We start from the raw sequence: 22,116 nt of genomic DNA on the forward strand, positions 1-22,116 counted from the left end.
GAGGAGCAGTCTGTGGCAATTAGGAGGGACCCCCGCTTCACCATGCTGTGCCGCTACGCGACCGAGCACCTCAGGGGCTTCAGCTCGCTGCAACTCATCGGGGTCTTGATAGCGCTGACTCGCCTGGCTCTCCCACCCGCCCACCCATTCCTGCACCCGTGCGAGGCCGAGTTCTGTCGCCGTGTGTGGGACATGGGCTTCGAGGAGCTGCTGTTGGTGGCCGACCTGTGGCGTTACCTGGGCCGCAGTGTGCCACGATTCCTGGAGATGGTGGCCAGCTACGCCGGGGTGCGCTGGAAGGCCCTGAGCCTGCCCCAACTCGTTCAGTTCATCTACATCATTGGCGAGAACCGCCGCGCCCCGGCAGAGCTGATGCAGAAGTTGGAGATGCTGGTCTCACTGTATCTGGACCAGATGAACCTGGAGGAAGTGGGGGCTGTTTGCTTGGGCTTTTTCAAATCCAGCCACGGGCTATCAGAGAACCTCATGAAGAGAATTGGGGATATGGTGCTGGCCCACGTGGAGGATATCAGCAACTACGCTCTGGTCAATGTGATGAAGATGTTCCGCTACACCCACGTGGATCACTTGCCGTTCCTGAAGCGACTGGGGGAAGCCGTGTCGGATCGTGTCCCTGGGATGGGTACCCAGGGAGTCATGCACGTTGTGCTGTCCTGTGCCTCCCTGCACTACCGCGACGAGCTCCTTCTGAGCGCGGTGGCCGCAAGCATCCCCTCCAAGGCTCCGCACTGCCGCAGCAAGGATGTGGCCAAGTTCCTATGGTCCTTCTCGTCCCTGAACTACGAGCCCCGAACGTGGAGGAGTTTTACCGCTGCCTGACGGAGCAAGTGCACAGGAAGATGCAGGAGTTTGAGAGGTTCCCCGAGCACCTGCTGACGGCCCTACTGGCCCTGGCCTTTACAGGGCGCTACCCTCACGACCTGCTCGATGTGGCCCTCAGCCCACAGTTTGTACACCTCGCCCTCAGCAGCAGCGCGTTTGAACTGAAGCGGGATCTCTTCACTCTTGAGGGCTCTGTGGCCATCGAGTGTCCCCATTACACAGGCCATCGCCTCCCCCTTCCACTGCAAGAGGAGATCTCTGAGGCCCTGCGGGCCTTTGCCAGGCAGGAGATCTGCACAAAGCCGGAGATGACGGAGGCTGAGAGCTCGCTGCGGGTTCTGCTGGGAGGCCCTGAGTACGTCAAGAACCACACCATCCTACCTCATGCCAGGTCAGCTGAGCTGGAGGTGCACTTTGACCTCTCCGGCAAACCTCTGCCCTTCAACACTGAAGCACCCGGGAAAAACAAGCCCAAACGCAAGCTGAACTTCAGCGGGATTCAAGTCACTGATCTGCTCATTTCTCAGCTCACAAAACGCAACTGCCCTGGTGCTCAAGGCCCAGCTGAAACCTCAGCAGTGGCTCCCGAGGGCGATGTGGTCGGACCTGAAGCTGGATTTCAAGATCACAACCGCAGAGCGTCGTATGAAGCAGCGTTTAGAGATGGGATATCTCTGACCAATGGTCTCTTGGAATCATTGAATTTCTCGAAGGTTCCAGCGAAGGAAGCCCTTCACCAGCCCGATCAGCTCCCCGAGACCCCCCGGAAACTCGCCATTCAGGTGTCCAACCGCAACCACTATTGCCACTCCTCACGCATCCTCTTGGGCTTGCACAGCATGAAGAGGAGGCAGCTGGTTCAAGCTGGTTACGTGGTGGTTGAGCTTCCCCATTGGGAGTGGTTTCCGTTGCTTAAGAGAACTCGCTCCGAAAAGCTGGCTTACTTACATCAGAAACTGTACAGTGCGCTGGACTGAACATGCAAAAAGGCGAGAGAACCATGGGGTCCAATTTGTGATATTTCATAACTTCCTTCGATTCGCACGGAAACGGTTTGGGTCAAGTCGGCATGACATAATTACTGAATTATGTTGTAATAGTCAACAATACTGTTGTTGTAATAGTCCCTTTTAAAAAAAACCTAATGATTATTTGGCTACTCATCCACACATGTTTGTGGAACACTGCGCAAGGGGAGTTTCGTCCACAAAATTTACAGTGAATTGACTTTACCGTATGTCCTGTGAAACTCTGAGACATCTCAACAACATAAGGAGCTATATCAGATGTAAGGAATATTATTATTATTACTGAAGGAATCCCTATTTCTGCATCTACGATTCCTCTTTAAGTAAGAACTCGATATATACACCGAGCAGAATGCTGAGTACATTGAAAAGCTGGTAATAAAAGAGAATCATCCAGATGTTTTATTTGTATGTTGGTTTCATTTCAAAATTTGATCATAAAATGGTATTTTCGTTTGGTGTTAGAAATTATGCAACAATTGAAATTCGGATGAGTGCTCTTCAGGCAGAGGAGGTTGATTCCATTTCAATACAATTACATTCCCACAGTACTTTTCACGTCAGGAGGACATCTCAAAGTGCTTCACATTGCTGGCTGGAGCGGCCAAACTGGGGGTGGGTGGGAGCTGAATGAGGATGGGGAGGAGAAATATGAACGAAAGAATGGTCAAAGAGGTACATCTTAAGATGTAAGTGAGGGAGGGAGTGAATCGGAGGGACTCCGGGATGGAATTCCGCAGTGCTGGGGACCCTTAGTTTTTGCAAAGATTTTGTCATCTGAGAAAACTAGAACAATAAAAATGATGTCGGCAGAACTCTCTCTCAAACAGCAGCACTTTTGAAGCTGTGTTTGGTGTCCAAGCTCCAGGTGCGCATTATGTCTAGGAACAGGCGGAGGCCATTCAGTCTATCGATGGAGGATTGCTTTCCAACGGGAAATGATCTCTTCAAAAATAAATAAATAATAATTTGGTCACTGAATCAACAACTGTTTGTGGGACCTGCTGTGCGTAATTGCCTGCAGTATTTCACCCACAAAATTGTACAACCAATTCCCTTTATAGTATATTCTGTGAGGCACTTTGAGTCGTCTTAACAACATGATAAGGCTCTTTATCAAATACAAGGATTATTATCATAATTATTCAATCCCCCTCCAACAGTTTATTAAGCCATGGAGATCTTTTAATCCTTTCCCTCCCCCCCCCCCCCCATACATCTTAATATCAGGTCTCAGCTCCCACCCCCAGCTCGGCTGGCCAGCAGTAGACGACAACAACAACAACAACAACTTGGATTTATATAGCGCCCTCCACGCCGGATGGCGTCTCAGAGCGCTTCACAGTAACGGATCCCGGCGCCGAGCCAGGGGGAGGGGTGGGAAGGTGACCAAAGGCGCGGTCGAAAAGAAAGGTCTTCAGCAGAGACCTGAAAATAGGAAGGGAGGGAGCAAGACGAAGGGAGTGGGGAAGGGAGTTCCAGAGCCTCGGGGCATAGTGGCTGAAGGCACGGCCACCGAGGGTGGAGCGGGGGACGAAGAAATTCAGAGTAAATCAATAGTTATTATAACAATTGCAAATGTACATAAATTCTGATATGTAGAAAGAATGAAAAATAAATCTTTTGATTATAAGCTGTAGGAATGCCATGTTTTTTTTTCCTCTGGTTATAACTAGAGAGGATACAAAGACTGTCCCACCCTGCCCTGATTTTCTGTGTGTTTGTGTGTGTTTGGCTTTTGTAATGCCTTGGGACGTCCTCCCGACATGAAAGTTGCTATACAAATGTAATTTTGTTGTTGTTGTAACACATATCCTGTGCTCTTAGATTCATGTGATTTAGTGTGTTTTTTCCCCCTGCACACGGGACACTCCCTCTTGGTGGCATCATCCGCAGACATGGGGTCAACTTCCACATGTATGCGGATGACACCCAACTCTATCTTCTGCCTCCACTCTCAACTCCAGGACCACTGCTGCCCTGACAGACTGTCTGTCGGACATCAAGTCCTGGATGAGGGCAAATTTCCTACAGTTGAATGTGAATAAGACTGAGACCCTCCCGATTGGCTCACGCCAGCGCCTCAGCACCTCAGGCTCCGGCAGCATCAACCTCCATGGTTGCACACTACAGCTCACCAAACCAGTCAGGAACAGATAATCCAGATCTCTGCAGCCCGTGTCCTCTCCCGCACCAAACTCCGTGACCCCATCTCCCCCATTCTCACCCGACTCCATTGGTTCCCTATCCTTCAGAGGATCCAGTTCAAGATCCTGGTCCTCACTTACAAAGCCCTCCATGGCCTCGCCCCACCCTACCTCTGTGACCTCCTAACCCACTACCAACCCGCCCACTCCCTCCGCTCAGCCGGCTCTGGCCTGCTCCACTTCCCCCGACCCACCCGCCCCACCATTGGTGGGAGAGCCTTCAGCCACTCTGCCCCCAACCTCTGGAATTCCATCCCCCAGTCACTCCGCCTCGGCCCCTCCTTAGCCTCCTTCAAGTCCCGCCTCAAAATCCTCCTCTTCGACCATGCCATCGGCCACCCCCCTTCCCCTCCCCTCCCTTCTGCCCCCCTGACCACAGCTCGGGTCTGAAATGCTGTACACTATCCAGCGCCTTGGGACGTCCTCCAAAAGTAAAAGGCACTGTACAAATGTAATCTTGTTGTCGTTAACCAATTTTGCTCGCTCTCCATATCCTTTAATATTCCTCATCTTAAACTAATTCCCTTTTATAATAATTTTTGGATTTTTGGGGAGAAATTTCTTTTGGGCGTAGATTTACTGTTATGTAGCCTTTCAGAGAGTCCAGAATTTAGCATATTCTTACCAACAGCTCAATTTTGAAACTGTTTTTCCATACGTCCGTGTAAGCTTTTAGCAGTGGCTATGACAATCGCAGTATTTTGGGATCCAATACAGTCTTAGAGCCAGGCCTGCTAGAACTGGTCAGGAAGTATTTCTTCACACAAGAGGGTTGTGGAGATATGGAACGATCTGTCCCAGAAAGCTGTTATGATGGAATCATTAGGGGTATTAAAAAGAGATAGACAGAGACTTGGTATTAGAGCTTTGAGTGGATGGCGAGAGGTTCGTACTAAAAGATCTACCAAGATTTAATAAACTTGAAAGCTTAAGAGCTGAAGTCCTGATATTGGGGTGGTCTGACAAGTGCTGTGTGCTTACCAACAGTTATTATAATAATAATAGTCCTTGCATTTGATGTTGTGCCTTATTATGTCGCTGAGACGTCTCAAAGTGATTCACAGGATATATTGTAAATAATATTATCCCATGAATGACCCTATGTAAGGGTGTGGCTCAGATTTATAGAACCAAAGAAATACAATAATAATACTTACGTTGACGTAGCGCCATTCACGTCAAGAAGATGTCCCAAAGCACTTTACAAGATGCTTTGTAAAGTTTGTATTTTTTGTAAAGGTGAAAGCTAATATGGATTCTGCTTCAACCATGGTTCCAGGTATTTTCAGGTTGGGGTCTCCATGTCCTAAAAATCTGCTCCAAGACATTATCCTTCTTGAACAGTGCTGTATAAATACAAGTTGTTGTTTGTACAAACAAATTCTCACGTCGCCCTTTGTTCGTTTTTAATTACCAACAAAAATACAGTGAAGCTCGTTGAGGAATCCTGAGGTGAAAAGCGCTCTGGCTAGGATTATTTATATCTATGCCCTTTAATCACTGGCTCACTGACCAGTGGACTAAATTTCTCCCTGTTTACAATTCTCTTGTAATTCCAGTGTGGATGGTCTCTTGTTTTCCTGTAGGATCTAATGTCGCAGCTGGCCATTGACTCAAGTGGACGGAATGACCTTGAACCTTTGTCTGCCGCATTTCCGACCAAGGATACATTGCAATAAGGTAAGGCAGGTGCCAGTCCGTGCAGGTGAATATTGTGACTGAAGCTATAGTGAGATTCCAGTGCATTCGCTTCGCAAACCCAATGTCTGTCACATTTGCCTCACAGACGGCAAATTGAAAGCAATGGGAATTGTTGCACTGAAATAACCCGCAGATGATCTTTGACGATCTGTATCCCGTGCAGTCGCCCTACCTGTTCACTGCTTGGCACCAGCCTCATTCCATCGCACAGCAATTTCCCTCAAACAGTTGTGGTTTGAACGACCAAAATATATATATGTGTTTTGAGGGATTATTACCCCAGAAAGTGATCTGCCAATCAACTAACAATCAGGTTCCTAGGTAAACAAAGGGTTGTGGGGTAAGGAAACTTGTCTAAGGTTCCTGCCTGCCTGGGAATTGAACTTGGGTCCTTTCACTTGGCAGACGAGTACGCTAACCAATACACAATGGGAATGCTAGCAAATTTGCTTTTCTTTTTAATTAAAACCTGATCAATGTTACCAAAAAAGAGTTGTGTTTAAACAAAAATATATTTCTGCTCCAGGTCTGTGCTGACGGTTACGAAGTGAGCAACCTGATATCCGCAGACCCCCAGCAAAGAGCTCGTGGATTCCGCTCCGAATACTTCATCAAACCTCCTCTGGACATCACCGTTTCCTTCCCGTTTAGCAGCGACATTTGCCGGGTGGAGGTGGACGTGTCGGCTGGATCGCAGAGCTCGATCGCTTTGTCCATCTTCACCTGTAGCTCGTGTGGCTGGAGCGACGTGAAGGGGAACAAGGATGGTTCCTCACATCCGCCAGTGCCGGCGTTCTCCGATAAAGACACGTTCACGCTGGTTGGAAAGGTTGTCCTGAAAAACCACCGCAGAGTGCTGTTTCGACACAGAGCCTTTAAGCCAAGGGCTCCTTTCACCAAGGTGCAGCCTGTGGTTGCAGACGACAGTGTCCTGATCCAAGATCTGTGGAGCAAAGGGCCCTGGTCGCTGGGTGGCGTGAGGCACTTCAGAATCTGCATCGCCTTCGTGTCGGGCGGACACTTGCCTTGCCTAAAGAGGCTGAGCGTTTGGGGGCAGCCGGCCAGATCCTGCCCACTAGTGGTCATCGAAAGCCTCTTCCAAGTCCATCGTGTAAGGAGACTTCTACTTTTATTGCTTAATTAACGATGAAATAACAGGCGCACAATTTGGAGGTTCAACAATTGTTTGCTTCATTATAGTTCCACAGTCAACGATTATACAAAGAACAATAACCTGGGTCAATAGAAAATTGCACCTGCGATTTTTTTTTCCGCTAAAACAAATACCCTCCGATAAAGCAAACGCCCTCTGAGAAAATCTTAAAAAATGCACTGTGCTCGGCCTGGCCTCTGCACGCTGCTGCCGGCTGTTTGCTCAACACCTCTGTGGTTAGATTAGCAACAAAATGTGCCTCTCAAAAGTACCAATCAATCCCCCTCAATTTTCCACCATATTTGCCAAAACTCCCCATCACTTTCTGCAAAATTTTGTCAAATTTCCCTGCAATTTTTAGCAAATATTTCTGCAATTTTTCTTGATCCTGGCACTAACCCACTACCACTAGACACCATATTGGAAGCAACCAGGTTATCAGAGGATTAAGTATTAATCATTTACCTATCCCTGGGAGAGCAGTAGACAGCTGGGAGTCATCAGATCTGCATCTCATGGTTCTTGATTGAACTATCCATTTTTATACCTGACTGGGTTCTGTGTACTGTGTATTGGGTACCCAATTCACTTATAATACAATATATTCTGTGAAGCGCTTTGAGACGATAGCATAGCTAGGGAGAAACTATTTCCTCTGGTGGGAGAATCCAGAACAAGGGGCATCATCTTAAAATTAGAGCTCGACCATTTAGGAGTGAAATCAGGAAGCATTTTTTCACCCCCAAGCGTAATGGAAATCTGGAACTTTCTCTCCCAAAAGGCTGTGGTGCTGGATCCACAAAGGTGGATAGATATTTGTTAGGTCAGGTTATCAAGGGATATGGGGCAAAGGCGGGTAAATGGAGTTGAGGTACAGATCAGCCATGATCGAATAGAATGGCAGAACAGGCTTGAGGGGCCTCCTCCTATTCCTCTGTCTCAATGACATGATAAGGCACTATATCAAAAAATTCAAGGATTGTTATTACTATTATTATGTTAACTCTTTCCTTACTCTTTCCAGCGCTTGTGTCAGGAGACGGCTGACCGGGCCGAGTCAGTGTTCGGGGCTGAGGACACGTGTAGCACCGCGACCGGCAACGGCCTGGGACCGAGCACGAGTGCAGCTCCTGCTGTCACGGAGGACATCCCGGAGGAATTCCTGGATCCCATCACCTCCGACATCATGGCTCTCCCTGTGCTGCTTCCTTGCGGAAAAGCGGTTGATCAGAGCACGCTGGAGAAATACCTGCGGGGAGAGGCCACGTGGGGCCGGGGGCCGAATGACCCCTTCACCGGCGTTCCCTTCAGCCGTCACTCCAAGCCGGCCCCTCACCCCGTGCTCAAAGCCAGGCTGGACAGCTTCCTGCTGCGCACCGCTGTGCCGGGCCGCACTGTCGTGGGGAGAACTCGAGCGGGAATCATCCCTTCATCCTCGGTGAAGAGGGAACGTGAGCCAGTGGACGCCGCGGCCATGGTCCCCTCCTCCACCCCACAAACCATCAGCTTATCCGCCGGTGGAGATTCGGACACAGCCTGTGCCGCAAAGAGATTCAAGGCAGAAGTGAAACATTTACCAGGAGTTGGAGAAGAGCCAGGTACAGACTTTGGTGTCTTATTCAGGGTTTGTTTTCCTCTCCTGTTCTTCATTTCAGAGCCTTTTTAATACTATTAGTAATAACAATAATCCTTGCATTTGATATAGCGCCTGATTACGTCCCGACTCGACATTTCATATGCCCTCCTCACTGATGTCTCCAGCTCCACCATGCACAGGATCCAGCTGATCCAAAACTCAGCCACTTGCATACTTACCCGTACTAAACTCTGTTCTCCATCACACCAGTCCTCTCCATGCTCCATTATGGCATCTAGTGGTAGTGGGTTATTGCCAGGGGAGCCACAGTACAGTACAGAGACTGCGCTTGTGAAAGTCACAAATGACATCCTCCCTTGTCCTCCTGGACCTCTCCACGGCGTTCGATACAGTCGATCACGCCATCCTCCTCCACCGCCTTTCCTCCGTCATCCACCTCAGTGGGACTGCACTCGCCTGGTTCGAGTCCTACCTCACAAACCGCCAACAGTACATCTGCACAAACAGCTTTTCCTCCCGATCTCACCCGGTTACCTGTGGGGTACTCCAAGGATCCATCCTTGGCCCCCTCCTCTTTCTGATCTACATGCTCTCTCTTGGGGATGTCATCCACAGACATGGGGTACATTACCACATGTGTGCGGACGACACCCAATTCTATTTTTCCACCTCTCTTTGCGACCCCCAGTCCCCTGATGTTCTGTCAGTCTGCCTGTCAGACCTCAGGAGCTGGATGAGCGCAAATTTCCTTCAGCTGAACAATGACAAGACGGAAGCCATACTCTTCGGCTCTCGTCAACATCTAAAATCTCACGGCTCTCACCTCCTCCACCTACCCGACCTCCCCCTAAAACTCTCTGAACCCATACGCAACCTCGGCGTCAGGTTCAACCTCCAATTATCCTTCCTCCCCCACATCCGATCCCTCACCAGCACCGCCTTCTTCCACCTCCGACGCATCGCCCGTCTCCGCCAATACCTCTCTCCGAAAGTCGCTGAAACCCTGGTCTCATGCTTTTGTCACCTCTTGGCTCGACTACTCTAACGCCCACTTCGCCGGTCTCCCATTCACTACCATCCATAAAATCCAGATCATTCAAAACTCTGCCGCCTGCATTCTCACCCGCACGAAACTCTGCTCTCCGATTACCCCAGACCTTGCCACATTGCACTGGCTGTCTGTCCCAGAGAGGATCGACTTCAAGATCCTCACCCTTGTATTCAAATCCCTCCACTCCTCTGCACCCCCTACTTCTCTGACCTCTCTTCTCAAACCAGTACCTGTTGCCTTCATTCCTTTGGGTCTGGCCTCCTCCTTGTCCCCTGAGTCCTCCGCTCCACCCTCGGCGTCCATGCCTTCAGCCACTATGCCCCGAGGCTCTGGAATTCCCTTCCTCACTCCCTTCGCCTTGCTCCCTCTCTTCCTATTTTCAGCCTTTCTTTTCGACCGCGCCTTTGGTCACCTTCCTCTCCCTCCCCTTGGCTCGGCCCTGGGATCCGTTACTGTGAAGCGCTCTGAGACGCCATCCGACGTGGAGAGCGCTATATAAATCCAAGTTGTTGTTCCACTGGCTGTCTATTGCCGAACAGATCGATTTCAAGTTTTCAAATTTCTTCATGCCCTGGCACCTCTGTACCTCTCTGACCTGCTTATTTCTTAACCCACTACCCGTTATCTCCGATCAACTGGCTCCAGCCTTCTGCTTATCCCTTCGTGCCCTCATTTCCACCATCGGCAGCCGCGCTTTCAGCCCCTAGGTCCCGAAACTCTGTAACACTCTTCCTCTAACCCTCTGCCTTGCCCCTTCCCTACCCGTCTTCAGATTGCGCCTGAAGACCTTCCCATTCGACTGTGCCTACGGTCACCTCCCCCACCCCCTGGCTCAGGGTCATGCTCCATGACTGTCAAGTTCTCTGGGACACTGCCCTGCGTGAGGGGTGCTTTTTAAACGCAAGTTGTTGTTGTCATTGAGACGTCTCAAAGTACTTCACAGAATATATTGTAAAGTGAATTGACTGTATTTTGTGAGTGAAATATGGCAGCCAATTGCACACAGCAGTGTCCCACAAACAGTCGTGGATTGAGTGACCAAATGGATGTATGGAATTCGCAGTTTGGTTTGGATACTCTTGAGCATGGCAATGGGTTTCTGCATGTATCAGAGATGCAGCTAACCAAAAAAAATTACAATTTGCCAGTACACAGCCATGACAGCCAATGCGTTTTCATTTACTAAAAATCTTCTGATGGTTAATTTTGCAATTTTTAAAAAATTAAGTACAGCTTTCTAACAGTAATTATGATAATATCGCCCTTCTCTTTTCGAATAGCTCCATGAGATCTGTAACACCCACCGGACCTCGGTTTAATGTCTCATCCAAAGGATGGGAAGTACACGACACATGTCACTGTGACTCAACGGAACCTGCTTCCTCTCTCTCCCCAAACGTCAAATGAGTTGGACTGCTTTTCTTTTTGTTTTGGTCAGCCGGGTGTCTGACGCATGCAGAAATCCATCACCACGCTTCAGAGTATCTGAACCAAACTGAGAATTCCATGGCATCCCAACTACACACGGAAATCCCAGAGATAGATTGTTGGAATGGAATGTGCGCTCTCTCCCTGGAGGGACACATCTCGCTTACCTAATTCCAGAAAGTATTAGGCACGGGGTGGTAAGACCTAAGGCTTAGGGATCCGAGAGTCTGCGTTGGGGTAACTGCTGGAGTCTAACCAGTTAAAATCCAAACTGCTGGAGTCTAACCAGTTAAAATCCAAGCTTTGCCGCTGCTTGTCCAGCTAGGACCACCCTACCTGTTAGGGCTTTGGCTTACAGAGTTAACAGGGGCTGAGTGGGAGGATTCTCTGTCCCCAGTGACTAGTGTTTTTCCTGAGAGTGGGCGTCACAGAAGTACAGATTTCCGAATAAGGAAATCTGTTGGGAAGTAATGACCACTTTGTCTTTCCATGCAATTAAATTATTTGTGTGTGTGTGTCTGTCTGTCTGTCTGTGTTAGGTGCCATCTCCCATGAGCAGCGGTTATCACAGAGTCTGGACAGTGCTTTGGCTTCCGCCCTCAGTACCTTCCCATCATTCACGGACAGACAAAGGCCCCCCATAGCTGGCAGCAGCAACACCGGCTGTGCGGCAGGTACTGGAATCTTGGGCCTCCGGGGCCCGTTCTGGAATTGCCTTGTTCTGTTCTTAACAAAAAATAATAATAAAGATGTTGTTCTCACCGTTCTTCCACAGAGCTTGACTCAAGCAGTTCTGATGACGTTTGCATAGCTTGCTGTAGGGCGTTCTCTGCCTACTGCAGTTACCTGGTGATCTACAGACTCCCATGTGGGCACCTGATCTGCAGGCCCTGTTTGTCAGAGAGGCAGAAGACAGCAGCGCTCTCCTGTCTGAAGTGTAATCAGCCGGTCAACACAAGCGACGTGACCCGAGTTCACCTATAGGTTCTGTGGTACGTCCGAAATAATAATAATAATATATTATGTATTTATTAGTAATATTATTGTTGTAAATAATAATAATGAAGAAGAAAACATTGGTCACTCAATCCATCACTGTTTGTGGGACACTGCTGTGCGCAATTGGCTGCCGCGTTTTGCCCACAAATATATAGTCAATGCACTTTATGGTATATTCTGTGAAATGGTTGGAGACGTCTCAATGACATGATAAGACACTATGTCAAATTCAAGGATTATTATTATAGAATGTAATTTGGATAATTTCTCACGAGAGGCGAGAAGGGGCAACCTAACTCACTGCATTAATAGGAATAATACCTGCATTTGATATAGCGCCTTATCACGTCTTCGAGACGTCTCAAAGCACTTCACAGAGTATACTGTAATGTGAATTGACTGTAAATTTTATGGGCCAAATGCGGCAGCCAAACAGTCGTGGATTGAGTGACCAAATTATTATTTTTTTTGAAGGGATTATTACTCCTGGAAAAATGATCCGTCAATCGGCTAACAACCAGGCTCCTACTTACTGCTGGGTTAACAGAGACGTGTGGAGTAAGGAAATTTACCTAAGGCTTCACCTTGCCTGGGAATCAAACCCAGTTCCTCTCGCTTGCAAGGCGAGTGCACTAACCACGAAGCTACAGGACTCCACAACCTGTTTCAGGCACTTAAACACATTTTGCCAATATCTTAACCATTTAGCAAAGTGACCTCCAATCTTTGTACATCTTCCAGTTGCTCTTGTTAATATGGTGCCCCCTGGGAAATCTCCTCGGTGCATATTATTTACATGCACCTTCAACGTTCCCCACAATACCTTACAGGTCAGAATATTTAAACAGTCATATTTAGTTTGCTAATATTTCTTCAAAGGTGCAGAAATGCGGTGCATTGGTTAGAAATCTAGTTATAGAATCATAGAATCGTACAGCACAAAAAAGAGTTTGTGCCGGCTCTTTGAAAAGAGCAATGAAATGTCAATCCCACTCCCCAGCTCTTTCCCCATAACCCTGCAAACCCGTCCTCCTCAAATACCCGTCCACCGCGTTTTTAAAAGTAGTTATCGAATCAGCCTCGACCACCCTTTCAGACAATGCGTTCCAGATTCGAACAACTCGCTGCGTGAAAAAATTTCTTCTCATCTCCCCTCTACTTCTTTTAGATACTGTTTACTGTTCACTGTTTACCACCCGACCTAACTTTGTGTCGTCTGCAAATTTGGAAATGGTACTTGCTATACCCAAGTCCAGATCATTTATGTATATTAAGAAGAGCAGTGGTCCTAATACCGATCCCTGGGGGACGCCACTGTACACTTCCCTCCAGTCAGAAAAGCAGCCGTTCACCACAACTCTGCTTTCTGTCTCCCAGTCAGTTCTGGGTCCATGCTGCCACTGTCCCTTTTATACCATGGACTTCTATCTTTCTTACAAGTCTTTCATGTGGCACTTTGTCAAATGCCTTTTGAAATTCCATATAAACTACATCAACTGCACTACCTTTATCCACCCTCTCCATTACCTCATCGAAAAATTCAAAAAATTCTATTCACGTTATGTTTATTAACGTGGTGGTAAATTGTGAAATGCGAAACTTGCTGGCTATGGGCTGGTAGTGTCACTATGCTCTGGTTTCTCTTCAGATCGTAAAAATCTTTCACCTTTTACGAAAGATTTCCGTGGAGGGGAGCAGGTCACAGGGTCACGAGTTTTAAACCAATTATGGACTATCATATACATCACTTTCTCCGATCCTACCCTTCCAGCTCTGGTTCAGATCCCTGACAGTCCAGCATCTTCAGACATACAAATGTCATTTTATTGTTGTTCCTGTTTTGATTTACCCTCCTTCAGCCCAGGAACCAGATTATATGTTCCTGTCACTGCTTGTTTTGGTCATTTTTTTTGGTGAGTGAGGTTAGACCTGCTCACCCCCGTTAACCGAATTAGGCCGAATATGAATGAGGGTTGTCTCCGCAGACAACCCCTAACTCTCCCCACTCACACCCCAAACTCTTCTAGACCCCAAAAAGCTAAATACTTCAGATGCTGGAAATCTGAAATAAAAACAGATGGTTGCCTTTCTAATGAAAGGTCATAGACCTGAAACGTTAACTCATTTTCCTCTCTCCATAGATGCTGCCTGACCTGCTGCGTGTTCTCTTCTGGACCCCAAATTGTCAAAGGATAATGAGGAACTGAAACCTGTTTTTACGACCGACCGAGTAAATCAGATGACTGGATTGTCTCTCCGATGTGCAAGCCCAGCCTGACCTGAGCTAGTGACCAAGTTGCTCAAGTGAGCTCTACATCACAGTATCTCTGCTTCCTCTTTGTGAGGGCAGATCACACTCCTCAGATCAGAAGTGCTGCAATACCGATCCCAACCAACAGAGGGTTGAAGGAGAAGCTGTTGCCAGGAGCTCAATCCTTATAATCCTTGACTTTACGGGTGAGATTTATTGTGCTAGCCCCTCACAGACAAACCTCAGCAGGAGAACTTTTCTGGCAGGTTCTCAGAGACACTATCCTGTGTGAAAGCCCAAGTAGTGGTTGTTTTTTCAAAAATCAAAATGCGTCTCCAATTTCCAAAACCCGTTGAACAGAGCAATACATTGTGTTATCTGCTGTAGGCTATCAGCTTCACGCAGAAGGCCATAGATACAAAATTAGCCAGTATGTTTAAAGTGGCAAAAGACAGACTAATAGAGACCTATGTGAGTGTGCATACGCACACACGCACCACACCCAGGGTAAGGGCATAAAGGAACAAACGGATTGAAAGATCTGCCATGATCTAATGTAATGGCACAGCCATCTGCATGGGTTGAATGGCCTCGCATGTTCCTTTGTTACTGTCTGAACATCTATATTAATGTTCCAAGTTCATCACGAACTCCCCAGTACCTTATCCTTCACCTCAGTAAATGAATGGTTCATCCAAGTGCCTGTCCACAGCTGGGGGAGTCCAGGACCTCTGATGGCTGTGCTATTGTCTGCACTATTTGCCAATTAGGAATCACTGTGAGTTCAAGCTGTGACTGGAGAGCTATGAGTGAAGCTTCCCCAATGGCCTAGTGAGTGTAGGCATCACCCGGATGCAGGTTTGAATCCCGGTCTGTGATGATTTGAGCCGATACAAACCCAGGTCCCATTTGATGCACTGCAATTAGGCTCAGTATCCCCCGGACTAGAGAGGAAATACCAACCAAGATTCCTGCTTCTAATCAGTGCAGAGACTCCTGCCGAGAAGTGTCAGATACCCGAGGACAGTGAAAGGTTTCTGCGTGTATCAAATACTGGCTGGCCAAATCCAAAACAAAATTGTTTAATGTAAAGGAATATAAGGCGGTACCCTTTTTTAAGATATGTTCAATAAATGTTCGTTTACAGTGTTGGCTGCTCTGTTGGGAGGCGAAAGAACAATAATGTTATTTGCTCTTTTGGCCTTTTAATTCCAGCATATAAATTAGTGGACATATCGCTGTCAGTCTTCCTTTACAGTGGGATCCTTCTGTACAGTTTCTATTTGTGTATCAGCCTGGCACAGTTGGTTGCACTCTGGCTTCATGAATCAAAAGATCGTGGGTTCAAGTCCCACAGCTGGACCTGGAACTAAATATAGTCCATTGTCTATGTAAGGATTATTAATAGCAATAATTAATAATAAATGTCACATAATAAAAGCTTCTGTCTTTTCATTTGGTTGTTAATATTGAATTGTCAATTGCGAAATAAAACCCAGGGCATTGACTTGTGATGAGGTGAGATGTGTTGTTATTGAGTCAGGTGTGATTTGCTTTCGCTATTTTTGTCTATAATAATAATAGTTTTTTTGCCACCATTGTGGCTGCAATGCAAGGGCTGCTTTCCATTGGTAAATTACGGAGGAGTTTGTTATGACATGTTGGGTTGGGATAAAAGAAAACTAGACTTGCTTTTAAAGAGAAGGCTACTTTTGTTTGGTGGAAAAGGGCATCTGAGAAAAGGGCATTTTTATTCATTAATGGTTGTGTTTCCAATCAAGCTCGCTATCACATTGCCACTTTAACCTGCAGCTATTTATTGCATCACCAAACTGGTAGCCTTGTCACATTCCCAGATGCTTTTACACTGACTGTGGTTTGTATGTCCTCAGTCTTCCTGCACTTGCCCAATCATTAGGGTTGGGAAAGAGCTCATCGGGAGAAATAGTAAAAGACGTCTTGGGATGTAAAGTGCATCTTCTGCAGAGAATCCCACTCACTCGTGTCAAACAGACAAGCAAGTGCTTGGCTACAACCTGAGATCTCTGGAGCACAGCAGTCAGGAACCAGGTGATGCTATGGGATCTTTTTTGATCAGCTGCGTGTCTGACACACACGGAAACCCATCACCGTGCTTTAGAGTATCCAAGCCAGATGGAGTTCCACAACCATACGCCAACTGCACATGAAAATTTCCATTTCTAAAATGGAATGCACTCTATCTCCCCAGAGGGACACATCCTGCTTACCTAATCCTAAAATGTATTAGGTGTAGGTTGGCAAGAACTAAGGCTTGTGGCCCCCAGAGTGTGCGTTGCTGGAACGCACTGCTGGAGTCTAAGCAGCTAAAACAGATAGTTTGCTATTGAGAGCATTGTCTGGCAAGCTTCCTGCCTCTTGTCCAGCTAGGACCACTCTACATAGAGCTTTGGCTTGCAGGGTTAATGGGAGCTGAGTGGGAAGAGTCTTTGCCCTTCCAAGTCCTTCCGATGTGCCAAGCTAGCTGTGCTGTCATCCATAGTGCCCTGCAATACTACGGACTTGCCTGGCTCAGGAACCGGACTACTGAGACCGCTACAGAGGCTCAATTCTGACACTCCGTTGTAGCCAGTTCAGCTTCAAGGAGCTGGTAAATTTAAATTAAATTTAATTTTGGTTGATTAATAACATTTCAAACCCTCACCAACGTGGTTTGAAATGTTTGACCTTTTGTCGGTTTGAAATAGGAGAACTGTGTCTCTTATTTCCCTCGCTATCTCCCTGGCTAGTTTACAATCCACGTTCTTTTACATCTCCCTCTCTGTAAAAGAAATAAACTTGGATTCTTTGTTCACCACCACCCCATTTCTGAGCTTGAGATCATGTCTCCTTATTCTAGACATTCTCTTACATGAAGGGCACTATATAAATAGAGGTTGTTGCCCCAGCTCGGGTCCAAATCCTTGACTGTGCAGCGCCTTGGGATGTCCGCCTGATGTGAAAGGCGCTCTACAAGTGTAGTTTGTTGTTGTAGATGCAGAAATGTTGTTTGGTGGCTAGGAATTCTCTCTTCAATAATGTTACCAGTAGAATACAATAAGTAATAATAATCATTGCATTTGATACAGGACCTTATCACAAAGGCTTCACAGAATATACTGTGTATTTTGTGGGTGAAATGCGGCAGCAAGTTGTGCACAGCAATGTTACACAAACAGCCATGGAGTGAGTGACTAATTTTATTTGGGGGATTGTTGGCCAGGACACTGGAAGAAAATCCCTTCTCTTTTCAAATAATAGTGGGATCTTCAACATCCATCAGAACAGGTAGACGGGATCTTGGTTTAACGTCTCATCTGAAGAAATACAGTAAACTCCTAATAACTCATCGATTCAAGGGAAAAAGGCTTAGCAATAAGTTACCAGGAGCAGCAATTTAGGCACATGTTTAAATACATAAAAAATTCGACGGGGACAAGTTAAGCAAGGTCAAGTTATCAGGAGTTTAATGTTTGATTTTCTTTGTTACCGAATATGTTAGTGGAATCCTCGAGAACTGAACTTGAAAGTGACTTATGTGCGGCATGAAGTCTGTGGGGTTGGTTGGGGGGAGAGGCGTGGAATTAGATTAATCATGAAAATGTTCACTGGATGCTAAATGAACGTTACCTTATTATTCATGAAATCTAAGGTAATCCATTAAGTCCCCAGATAGGGAGCCTTCTATGAAACAGTGTGCTCCTAAACAGGGTCTGGGATGCATTGTGAGCATCCACCTCTTGATCCTCGTAATTTGCTGGAGTGATTCTGGGTACAGCAACGCTGTGGGTGGGTTGATCAACAATTCACGCTGGGTCTAAGTGAGCTCACCAAAAAAACAGCCCTGACTTGAGCTTAATTTGCACTTGTTGCATTCAAACCGCTAATTAACAGTTTAACTGTTGATCAGATAATTGAGATGCATATTGCTTCGAAGCCATTTAAAATTCATTCAGACTGTTTGGAATACAGCAGTGTTTTGGAGGCTGATTTTTCGTTCGGAGGGCAGTAATTCCACATATTGAATGCAAAACATGGGCTGACATTTGTCAAGAAGCTCTCAGCAAATGTCTGCCTGCGTCCTAATTATCCTTCTTAGAATTCACTGTTGCCCTGATACTGTTTAGTTTGGTGCAGCATCGTACACGTGCATTTTGCAAAGTGATCAGGTGACAAATCTTTACTCCCTTTAAATTTATCTGGGACAAAGATCATGCACATTCTGAGAATTTAAGTTCTGAGAACTATCCTCCCACCCTCATACTCACCCGAATAAACTTTGTATCCCTATCAAATCAGTTCTTGCCAGGCTTCACTGACTCTCTATTACCAAATGGATCGATTTCAAGATCCTCACACCCATCTTGAAATCCTTCCTGTCCTGCCAACTCCTTACCTCTCCGAGCTACTTACTCCCCAGTCCATCTCCCGCTGCCTCTGCTCAACTAGCTCCGCTCAACAACTCCTGCATGTCCCTCATGTGCTCCGTTCCATCATTGGTGGCCGTGCTTTCAGCAACTACACCCCGAAACTCTGGAACACGCTTCCTCTCTCCCTCCGCTTTACTCCCTCCTCCCCCATCTCCAGGTCACGCCTGAAGACCTACCTCCTCAACCGTGTTTACAGTCACCTCCCTCTTCCCCTGGCTTGGCGGCATGCTCCACAACTTTCAACAACAGCAAATTACACTTGTGCCCTTCACATCGGAAAGACGTCTCAGGGCCCTTGACATCAGGGTTTTTTTTTGGTTGAAGAGAAAGGTCTTTAGATGGATTTTGAAGGAGGCAAGAGAGAGGTTGAGGTGGAGGGATTGTGGGATACAGTTCCAGAGTGTGGGGGTAGAGATGCTGAATGCTCGACCGCCAATGGTGAGGCAGGAAGTGTGGGGGACAACAGGCCAGTCTCTGCCGAGCAGAGGGAGTGAGGCTGATATGGGGTTATGAGGTCGGAGAGGTAGGGGGGAGCAAGACCATGGAAGGCTTTGAAGGCGAGCGCTGTGGGCATCTGCCCTGTGTGAGGGGTACTAAATAAACTCAAGTTGTTATTAAGTGCGGCCACGAGCTGTGCAGTTTTAAACTGGTGGGTTTGTTATATTCATTGAGGTGGAGGGAAGGGGTGAACATTAATAATGATTGAGGTGCATGTGGAGATTATTTCCTCACACAGATATTAATATAATAATATTAATCTTTGAATTTGATGTACCACCTTTCACGTCGCGAAGACATCCCAAAGAACTTCACAGAATTTAAAATGAGGTGATTGGTTATTTGTAGATAAAGGCAGCAGCCAATTTGCAGGTAGCAATGTCCCACAAACAGCCATGAAGTGAGTGACCACTGTTATGTGGGAGATTGTTGGCCAGGAAGCCTGAAGAAACTCCTTTGTGTTTTTGAATAGTGCCTCGGGATTTTTAAATGTCCACCTATCCGCGTCTCACAGCGTTTGCTACATTGCTCTGTGAAAAGTTTATGATGTGTCCACATTAGAGACATGAGGTCCCATTGTTGGTGTAAGGCTTTTTATTTCAAAAAGTGAGCGCATGGCAACAGAACTGGCTGAGTTCGGTAGTACTCTTGCCTCTGAGTCAAACCCCACTTTGTACGCTTGAGCTCTTAGTTCAGGCCAACACTCCAAAGTGCTGGGGGGAGCACTGCATTGTCAGAAGTGCCATACTTCAGAGACATTTAAACCAAAGTCCTATCTTTGGTCACTCAATCCACAACTGTTTGTGGACACTGCTATGCACAATTGGCTGCTATGATTCGCTCACAAAATATACAACCAATTCACTTTACAATCTATTCTGTGAAATGCTTTGAGACGTCGCAACAGTATGATAAGGCGCTATATCAAATGTAACGATCATTACTAATGCGCAAAACCAGCCTGAGATTACGGGTCTTTCAGCCATGAAAAATGAATCCATTGACCGTAATGTACATCTTGGTATTGCTCATGAATTCTCTCTCTCTATCTCTCTCTCTCGTTCCATTCATTTCTTGCAGATACATCGCAGAGCTTCAAAGCTCATGATTTGGTTTCAACAACAAAACCTTTATTTACATTCACGGGGGGTAAATTTTTGGAGCAGATTATTATAGTAATAATAATAAACCTTACATTTGATGTAGCACCTTATCAGGTTGTTGAGACGTCTCAAAGTGCTTCACAGAATATTTTGCAAAGTGAATTGACTGTTTTTCGTGGTTCAAAAGGTGGCAGCCAATTGAGCACAGCAGTGTCCCACAAACAGTCATGGATTGAGTGACCAAATTTTTTTTATGAAAGCAGCGATGCTTGATTTCACTTGTTATTCGCACATATTGTTGTGTCCCAAGTGGGATATATGTGAAATTCATTAAGGTACTGCTGGATAGTCAGGAGCAAAATCACAGACTGGATTTCATGCTGGAGATTGTTCTTTTCACAGAAACAATGTCATCAGTGTACTATTCAAAACTTTAAGGTTTAATTTGAAATCCCACTTGAGCTGATGGGTCAAGTGCTATAGTACTCAGCGCAATGAGATGGGGGGGTGGCGGGGCAGGAGGCCAAGGTGCGGCACTCCAATAGACTAGAGGTCTCTGCAATGCAACTAGGCATACATATCCAACCACTACTGAGTGCCTGCCCCAGTCACAGGACAGAGCGGGAGGCCTCCGTAATGCAAGACACCATCTTACAGACCGATATCAGAAGTAAATACTTACAAGATGTTCTAGAATGCAACTAGTTACACGTTAAGAGGAGTGACAAGTGAAGGGGAGTCCTTTATTCACATTTTGTGCGGGAAATGGCTGAGATGTTGACAGCATGGTGACTCAAGTGGTAGTGATTAGTTAACCAGGGTCTTGTTATCAGGAGTTTACTGTATATCAGCATTCCTTTTCCTTTGACATCAATCTTGTAAAACAATTTTGAGACGTTTTATTAAAGAAGTCCCATTAAGAAATATGGCAAATAAAACCTCATTGAAAAGGAACGTTCTTCGATAAACCGTACTTAGAATCAACAGAAAATGATCCTGCTAGTGATATGATTTTGCAGTAAAATATGGAAATAAACAAGAGAATTATTGAGTTCCAATGGAACACTCGCTGACGAGTGTTTGCGGTACATCCCATATGAAGGTTAATTGTTTCGATTAATATTTTTGACTTTTGTGAGTGAGACGAGACATCAAATGCTGCAGTGTCACGACAGGGTTGACATTTGTCCTGCTCTGGTCAGTTCATTTCAGACACAGAGTCAAACAAGATCCGCAGAGGATGAAGCATTGAGCTCACTAACAACCACGGTGTTTAGGTTCCCAGCTTCACGGAGCACTTACACGTCCAGGGAATCACACAAAGCCACCCAACCTCTGATTCCTGTGAATCTCAACCATTCCTAAATTTTTTTTACATGTTCCAGTTGGATGACAGTGGATAAGAAAAAACATTCAATTGTGTTTTCAAGGACCATGTGCATATGAAATGCTATTTGTTGGCTTGACTGTTTCAATTTTATTTTTCGAGTTGTACCTATGCATTGGTAAACAGCACTTTAATGCAGATAAACAAACCGTCACATTCAATAAGCTGATCCGGTGAATTAATCTGTGTGTTGTGTGCCAGAGCACGATAATGCTTCATTTCTTTTGCATCCGCAAGTCTCCAGAAGAAAATGATTGGCACAGTCCTCGCAGTGAGATAAGGAGATCCAACAGTCGTAGTGATGTCTTGTTGTTGAGATTTGACAGCGTTAACATTACTGTCGCAGAAACTGACAGTCTTGAGAGAAGACCGCTCAAGACGATACATAGAAGTGTATAACATTTTAAATGGAATTATGAAAG

The 22,116-nt window shown here is 46.3% G+C and overlaps 2 protein-coding genes and 1 non-coding gene across 4 annotated transcripts in view; all 3 read left to right on the forward strand.

The window, feature by feature from the left end:
• ubox5 (U-box domain containing 5) overlaps positions 1-15,772 on the forward strand; it is a 17,206-nt gene extending 1,434 nt beyond the window's left edge. The window contains exons 2-7 of one of the 2 annotated variants that reach the window (XM_042343584.1): positions 5,665-5,758; positions 6,306-6,890; positions 7,957-8,530; positions 11,548-11,682; positions 11,784-12,000; positions 14,149-15,772. In XM_042343584.1, the coding sequence (XP_042199518.1) occupies positions 5,705-5,758; positions 6,306-6,890; positions 7,957-8,530; positions 11,548-11,682; positions 11,784-11,992 (1,557 nt within the window). In that variant the 5' untranslated portion in view covers positions 5,665-5,704 and the 3' untranslated portion in view covers positions 11,993-12,000; positions 14,149-15,772. Of the gene's footprint in view, positions 1-5,371; positions 5,759-6,305; positions 6,891-7,956; positions 8,531-11,547; positions 11,683-11,783; positions 12,001-14,148 lie in introns of those variants that run through there. The other variant, XM_007898014.2, reaches the window with a different exon arrangement.
• LOC103181493 (FAST kinase domain-containing protein 5, mitochondrial) lies at positions 35-2,034 on the forward strand. The gene is given in 2 exon segments (XM_007898013.2): positions 35-808; positions 811-2,034. Coding segments are annotated over 2 exon segments (1,776 nt in total). The 5' UTR covers positions 35-42; the 3' UTR covers positions 1,821-2,034.
• On the forward strand, positions 13,636-13,757 carry LOC121850770. Its single transcript, XR_006085747.1, has one exon. It is a non-coding gene; the product is annotated as a U5 spliceosomal RNA (small nuclear RNA).
• Positions 15,773-22,116: the final 6,344 nt, after the last annotated feature.

This window comes from Callorhinchus milii, unplaced genomic scaffold, assembly GCF_018977255.1.
Source record: "Callorhinchus milii isolate IMCB2004 unplaced genomic scaffold, IMCB_Cmil_1.0 Scaffold1, whole genome shotgun sequence".
Classification (NCBI taxonomy): domain Eukaryota; kingdom Metazoa; phylum Chordata; class Chondrichthyes; order Chimaeriformes; family Callorhinchidae; genus Callorhinchus; species Callorhinchus milii.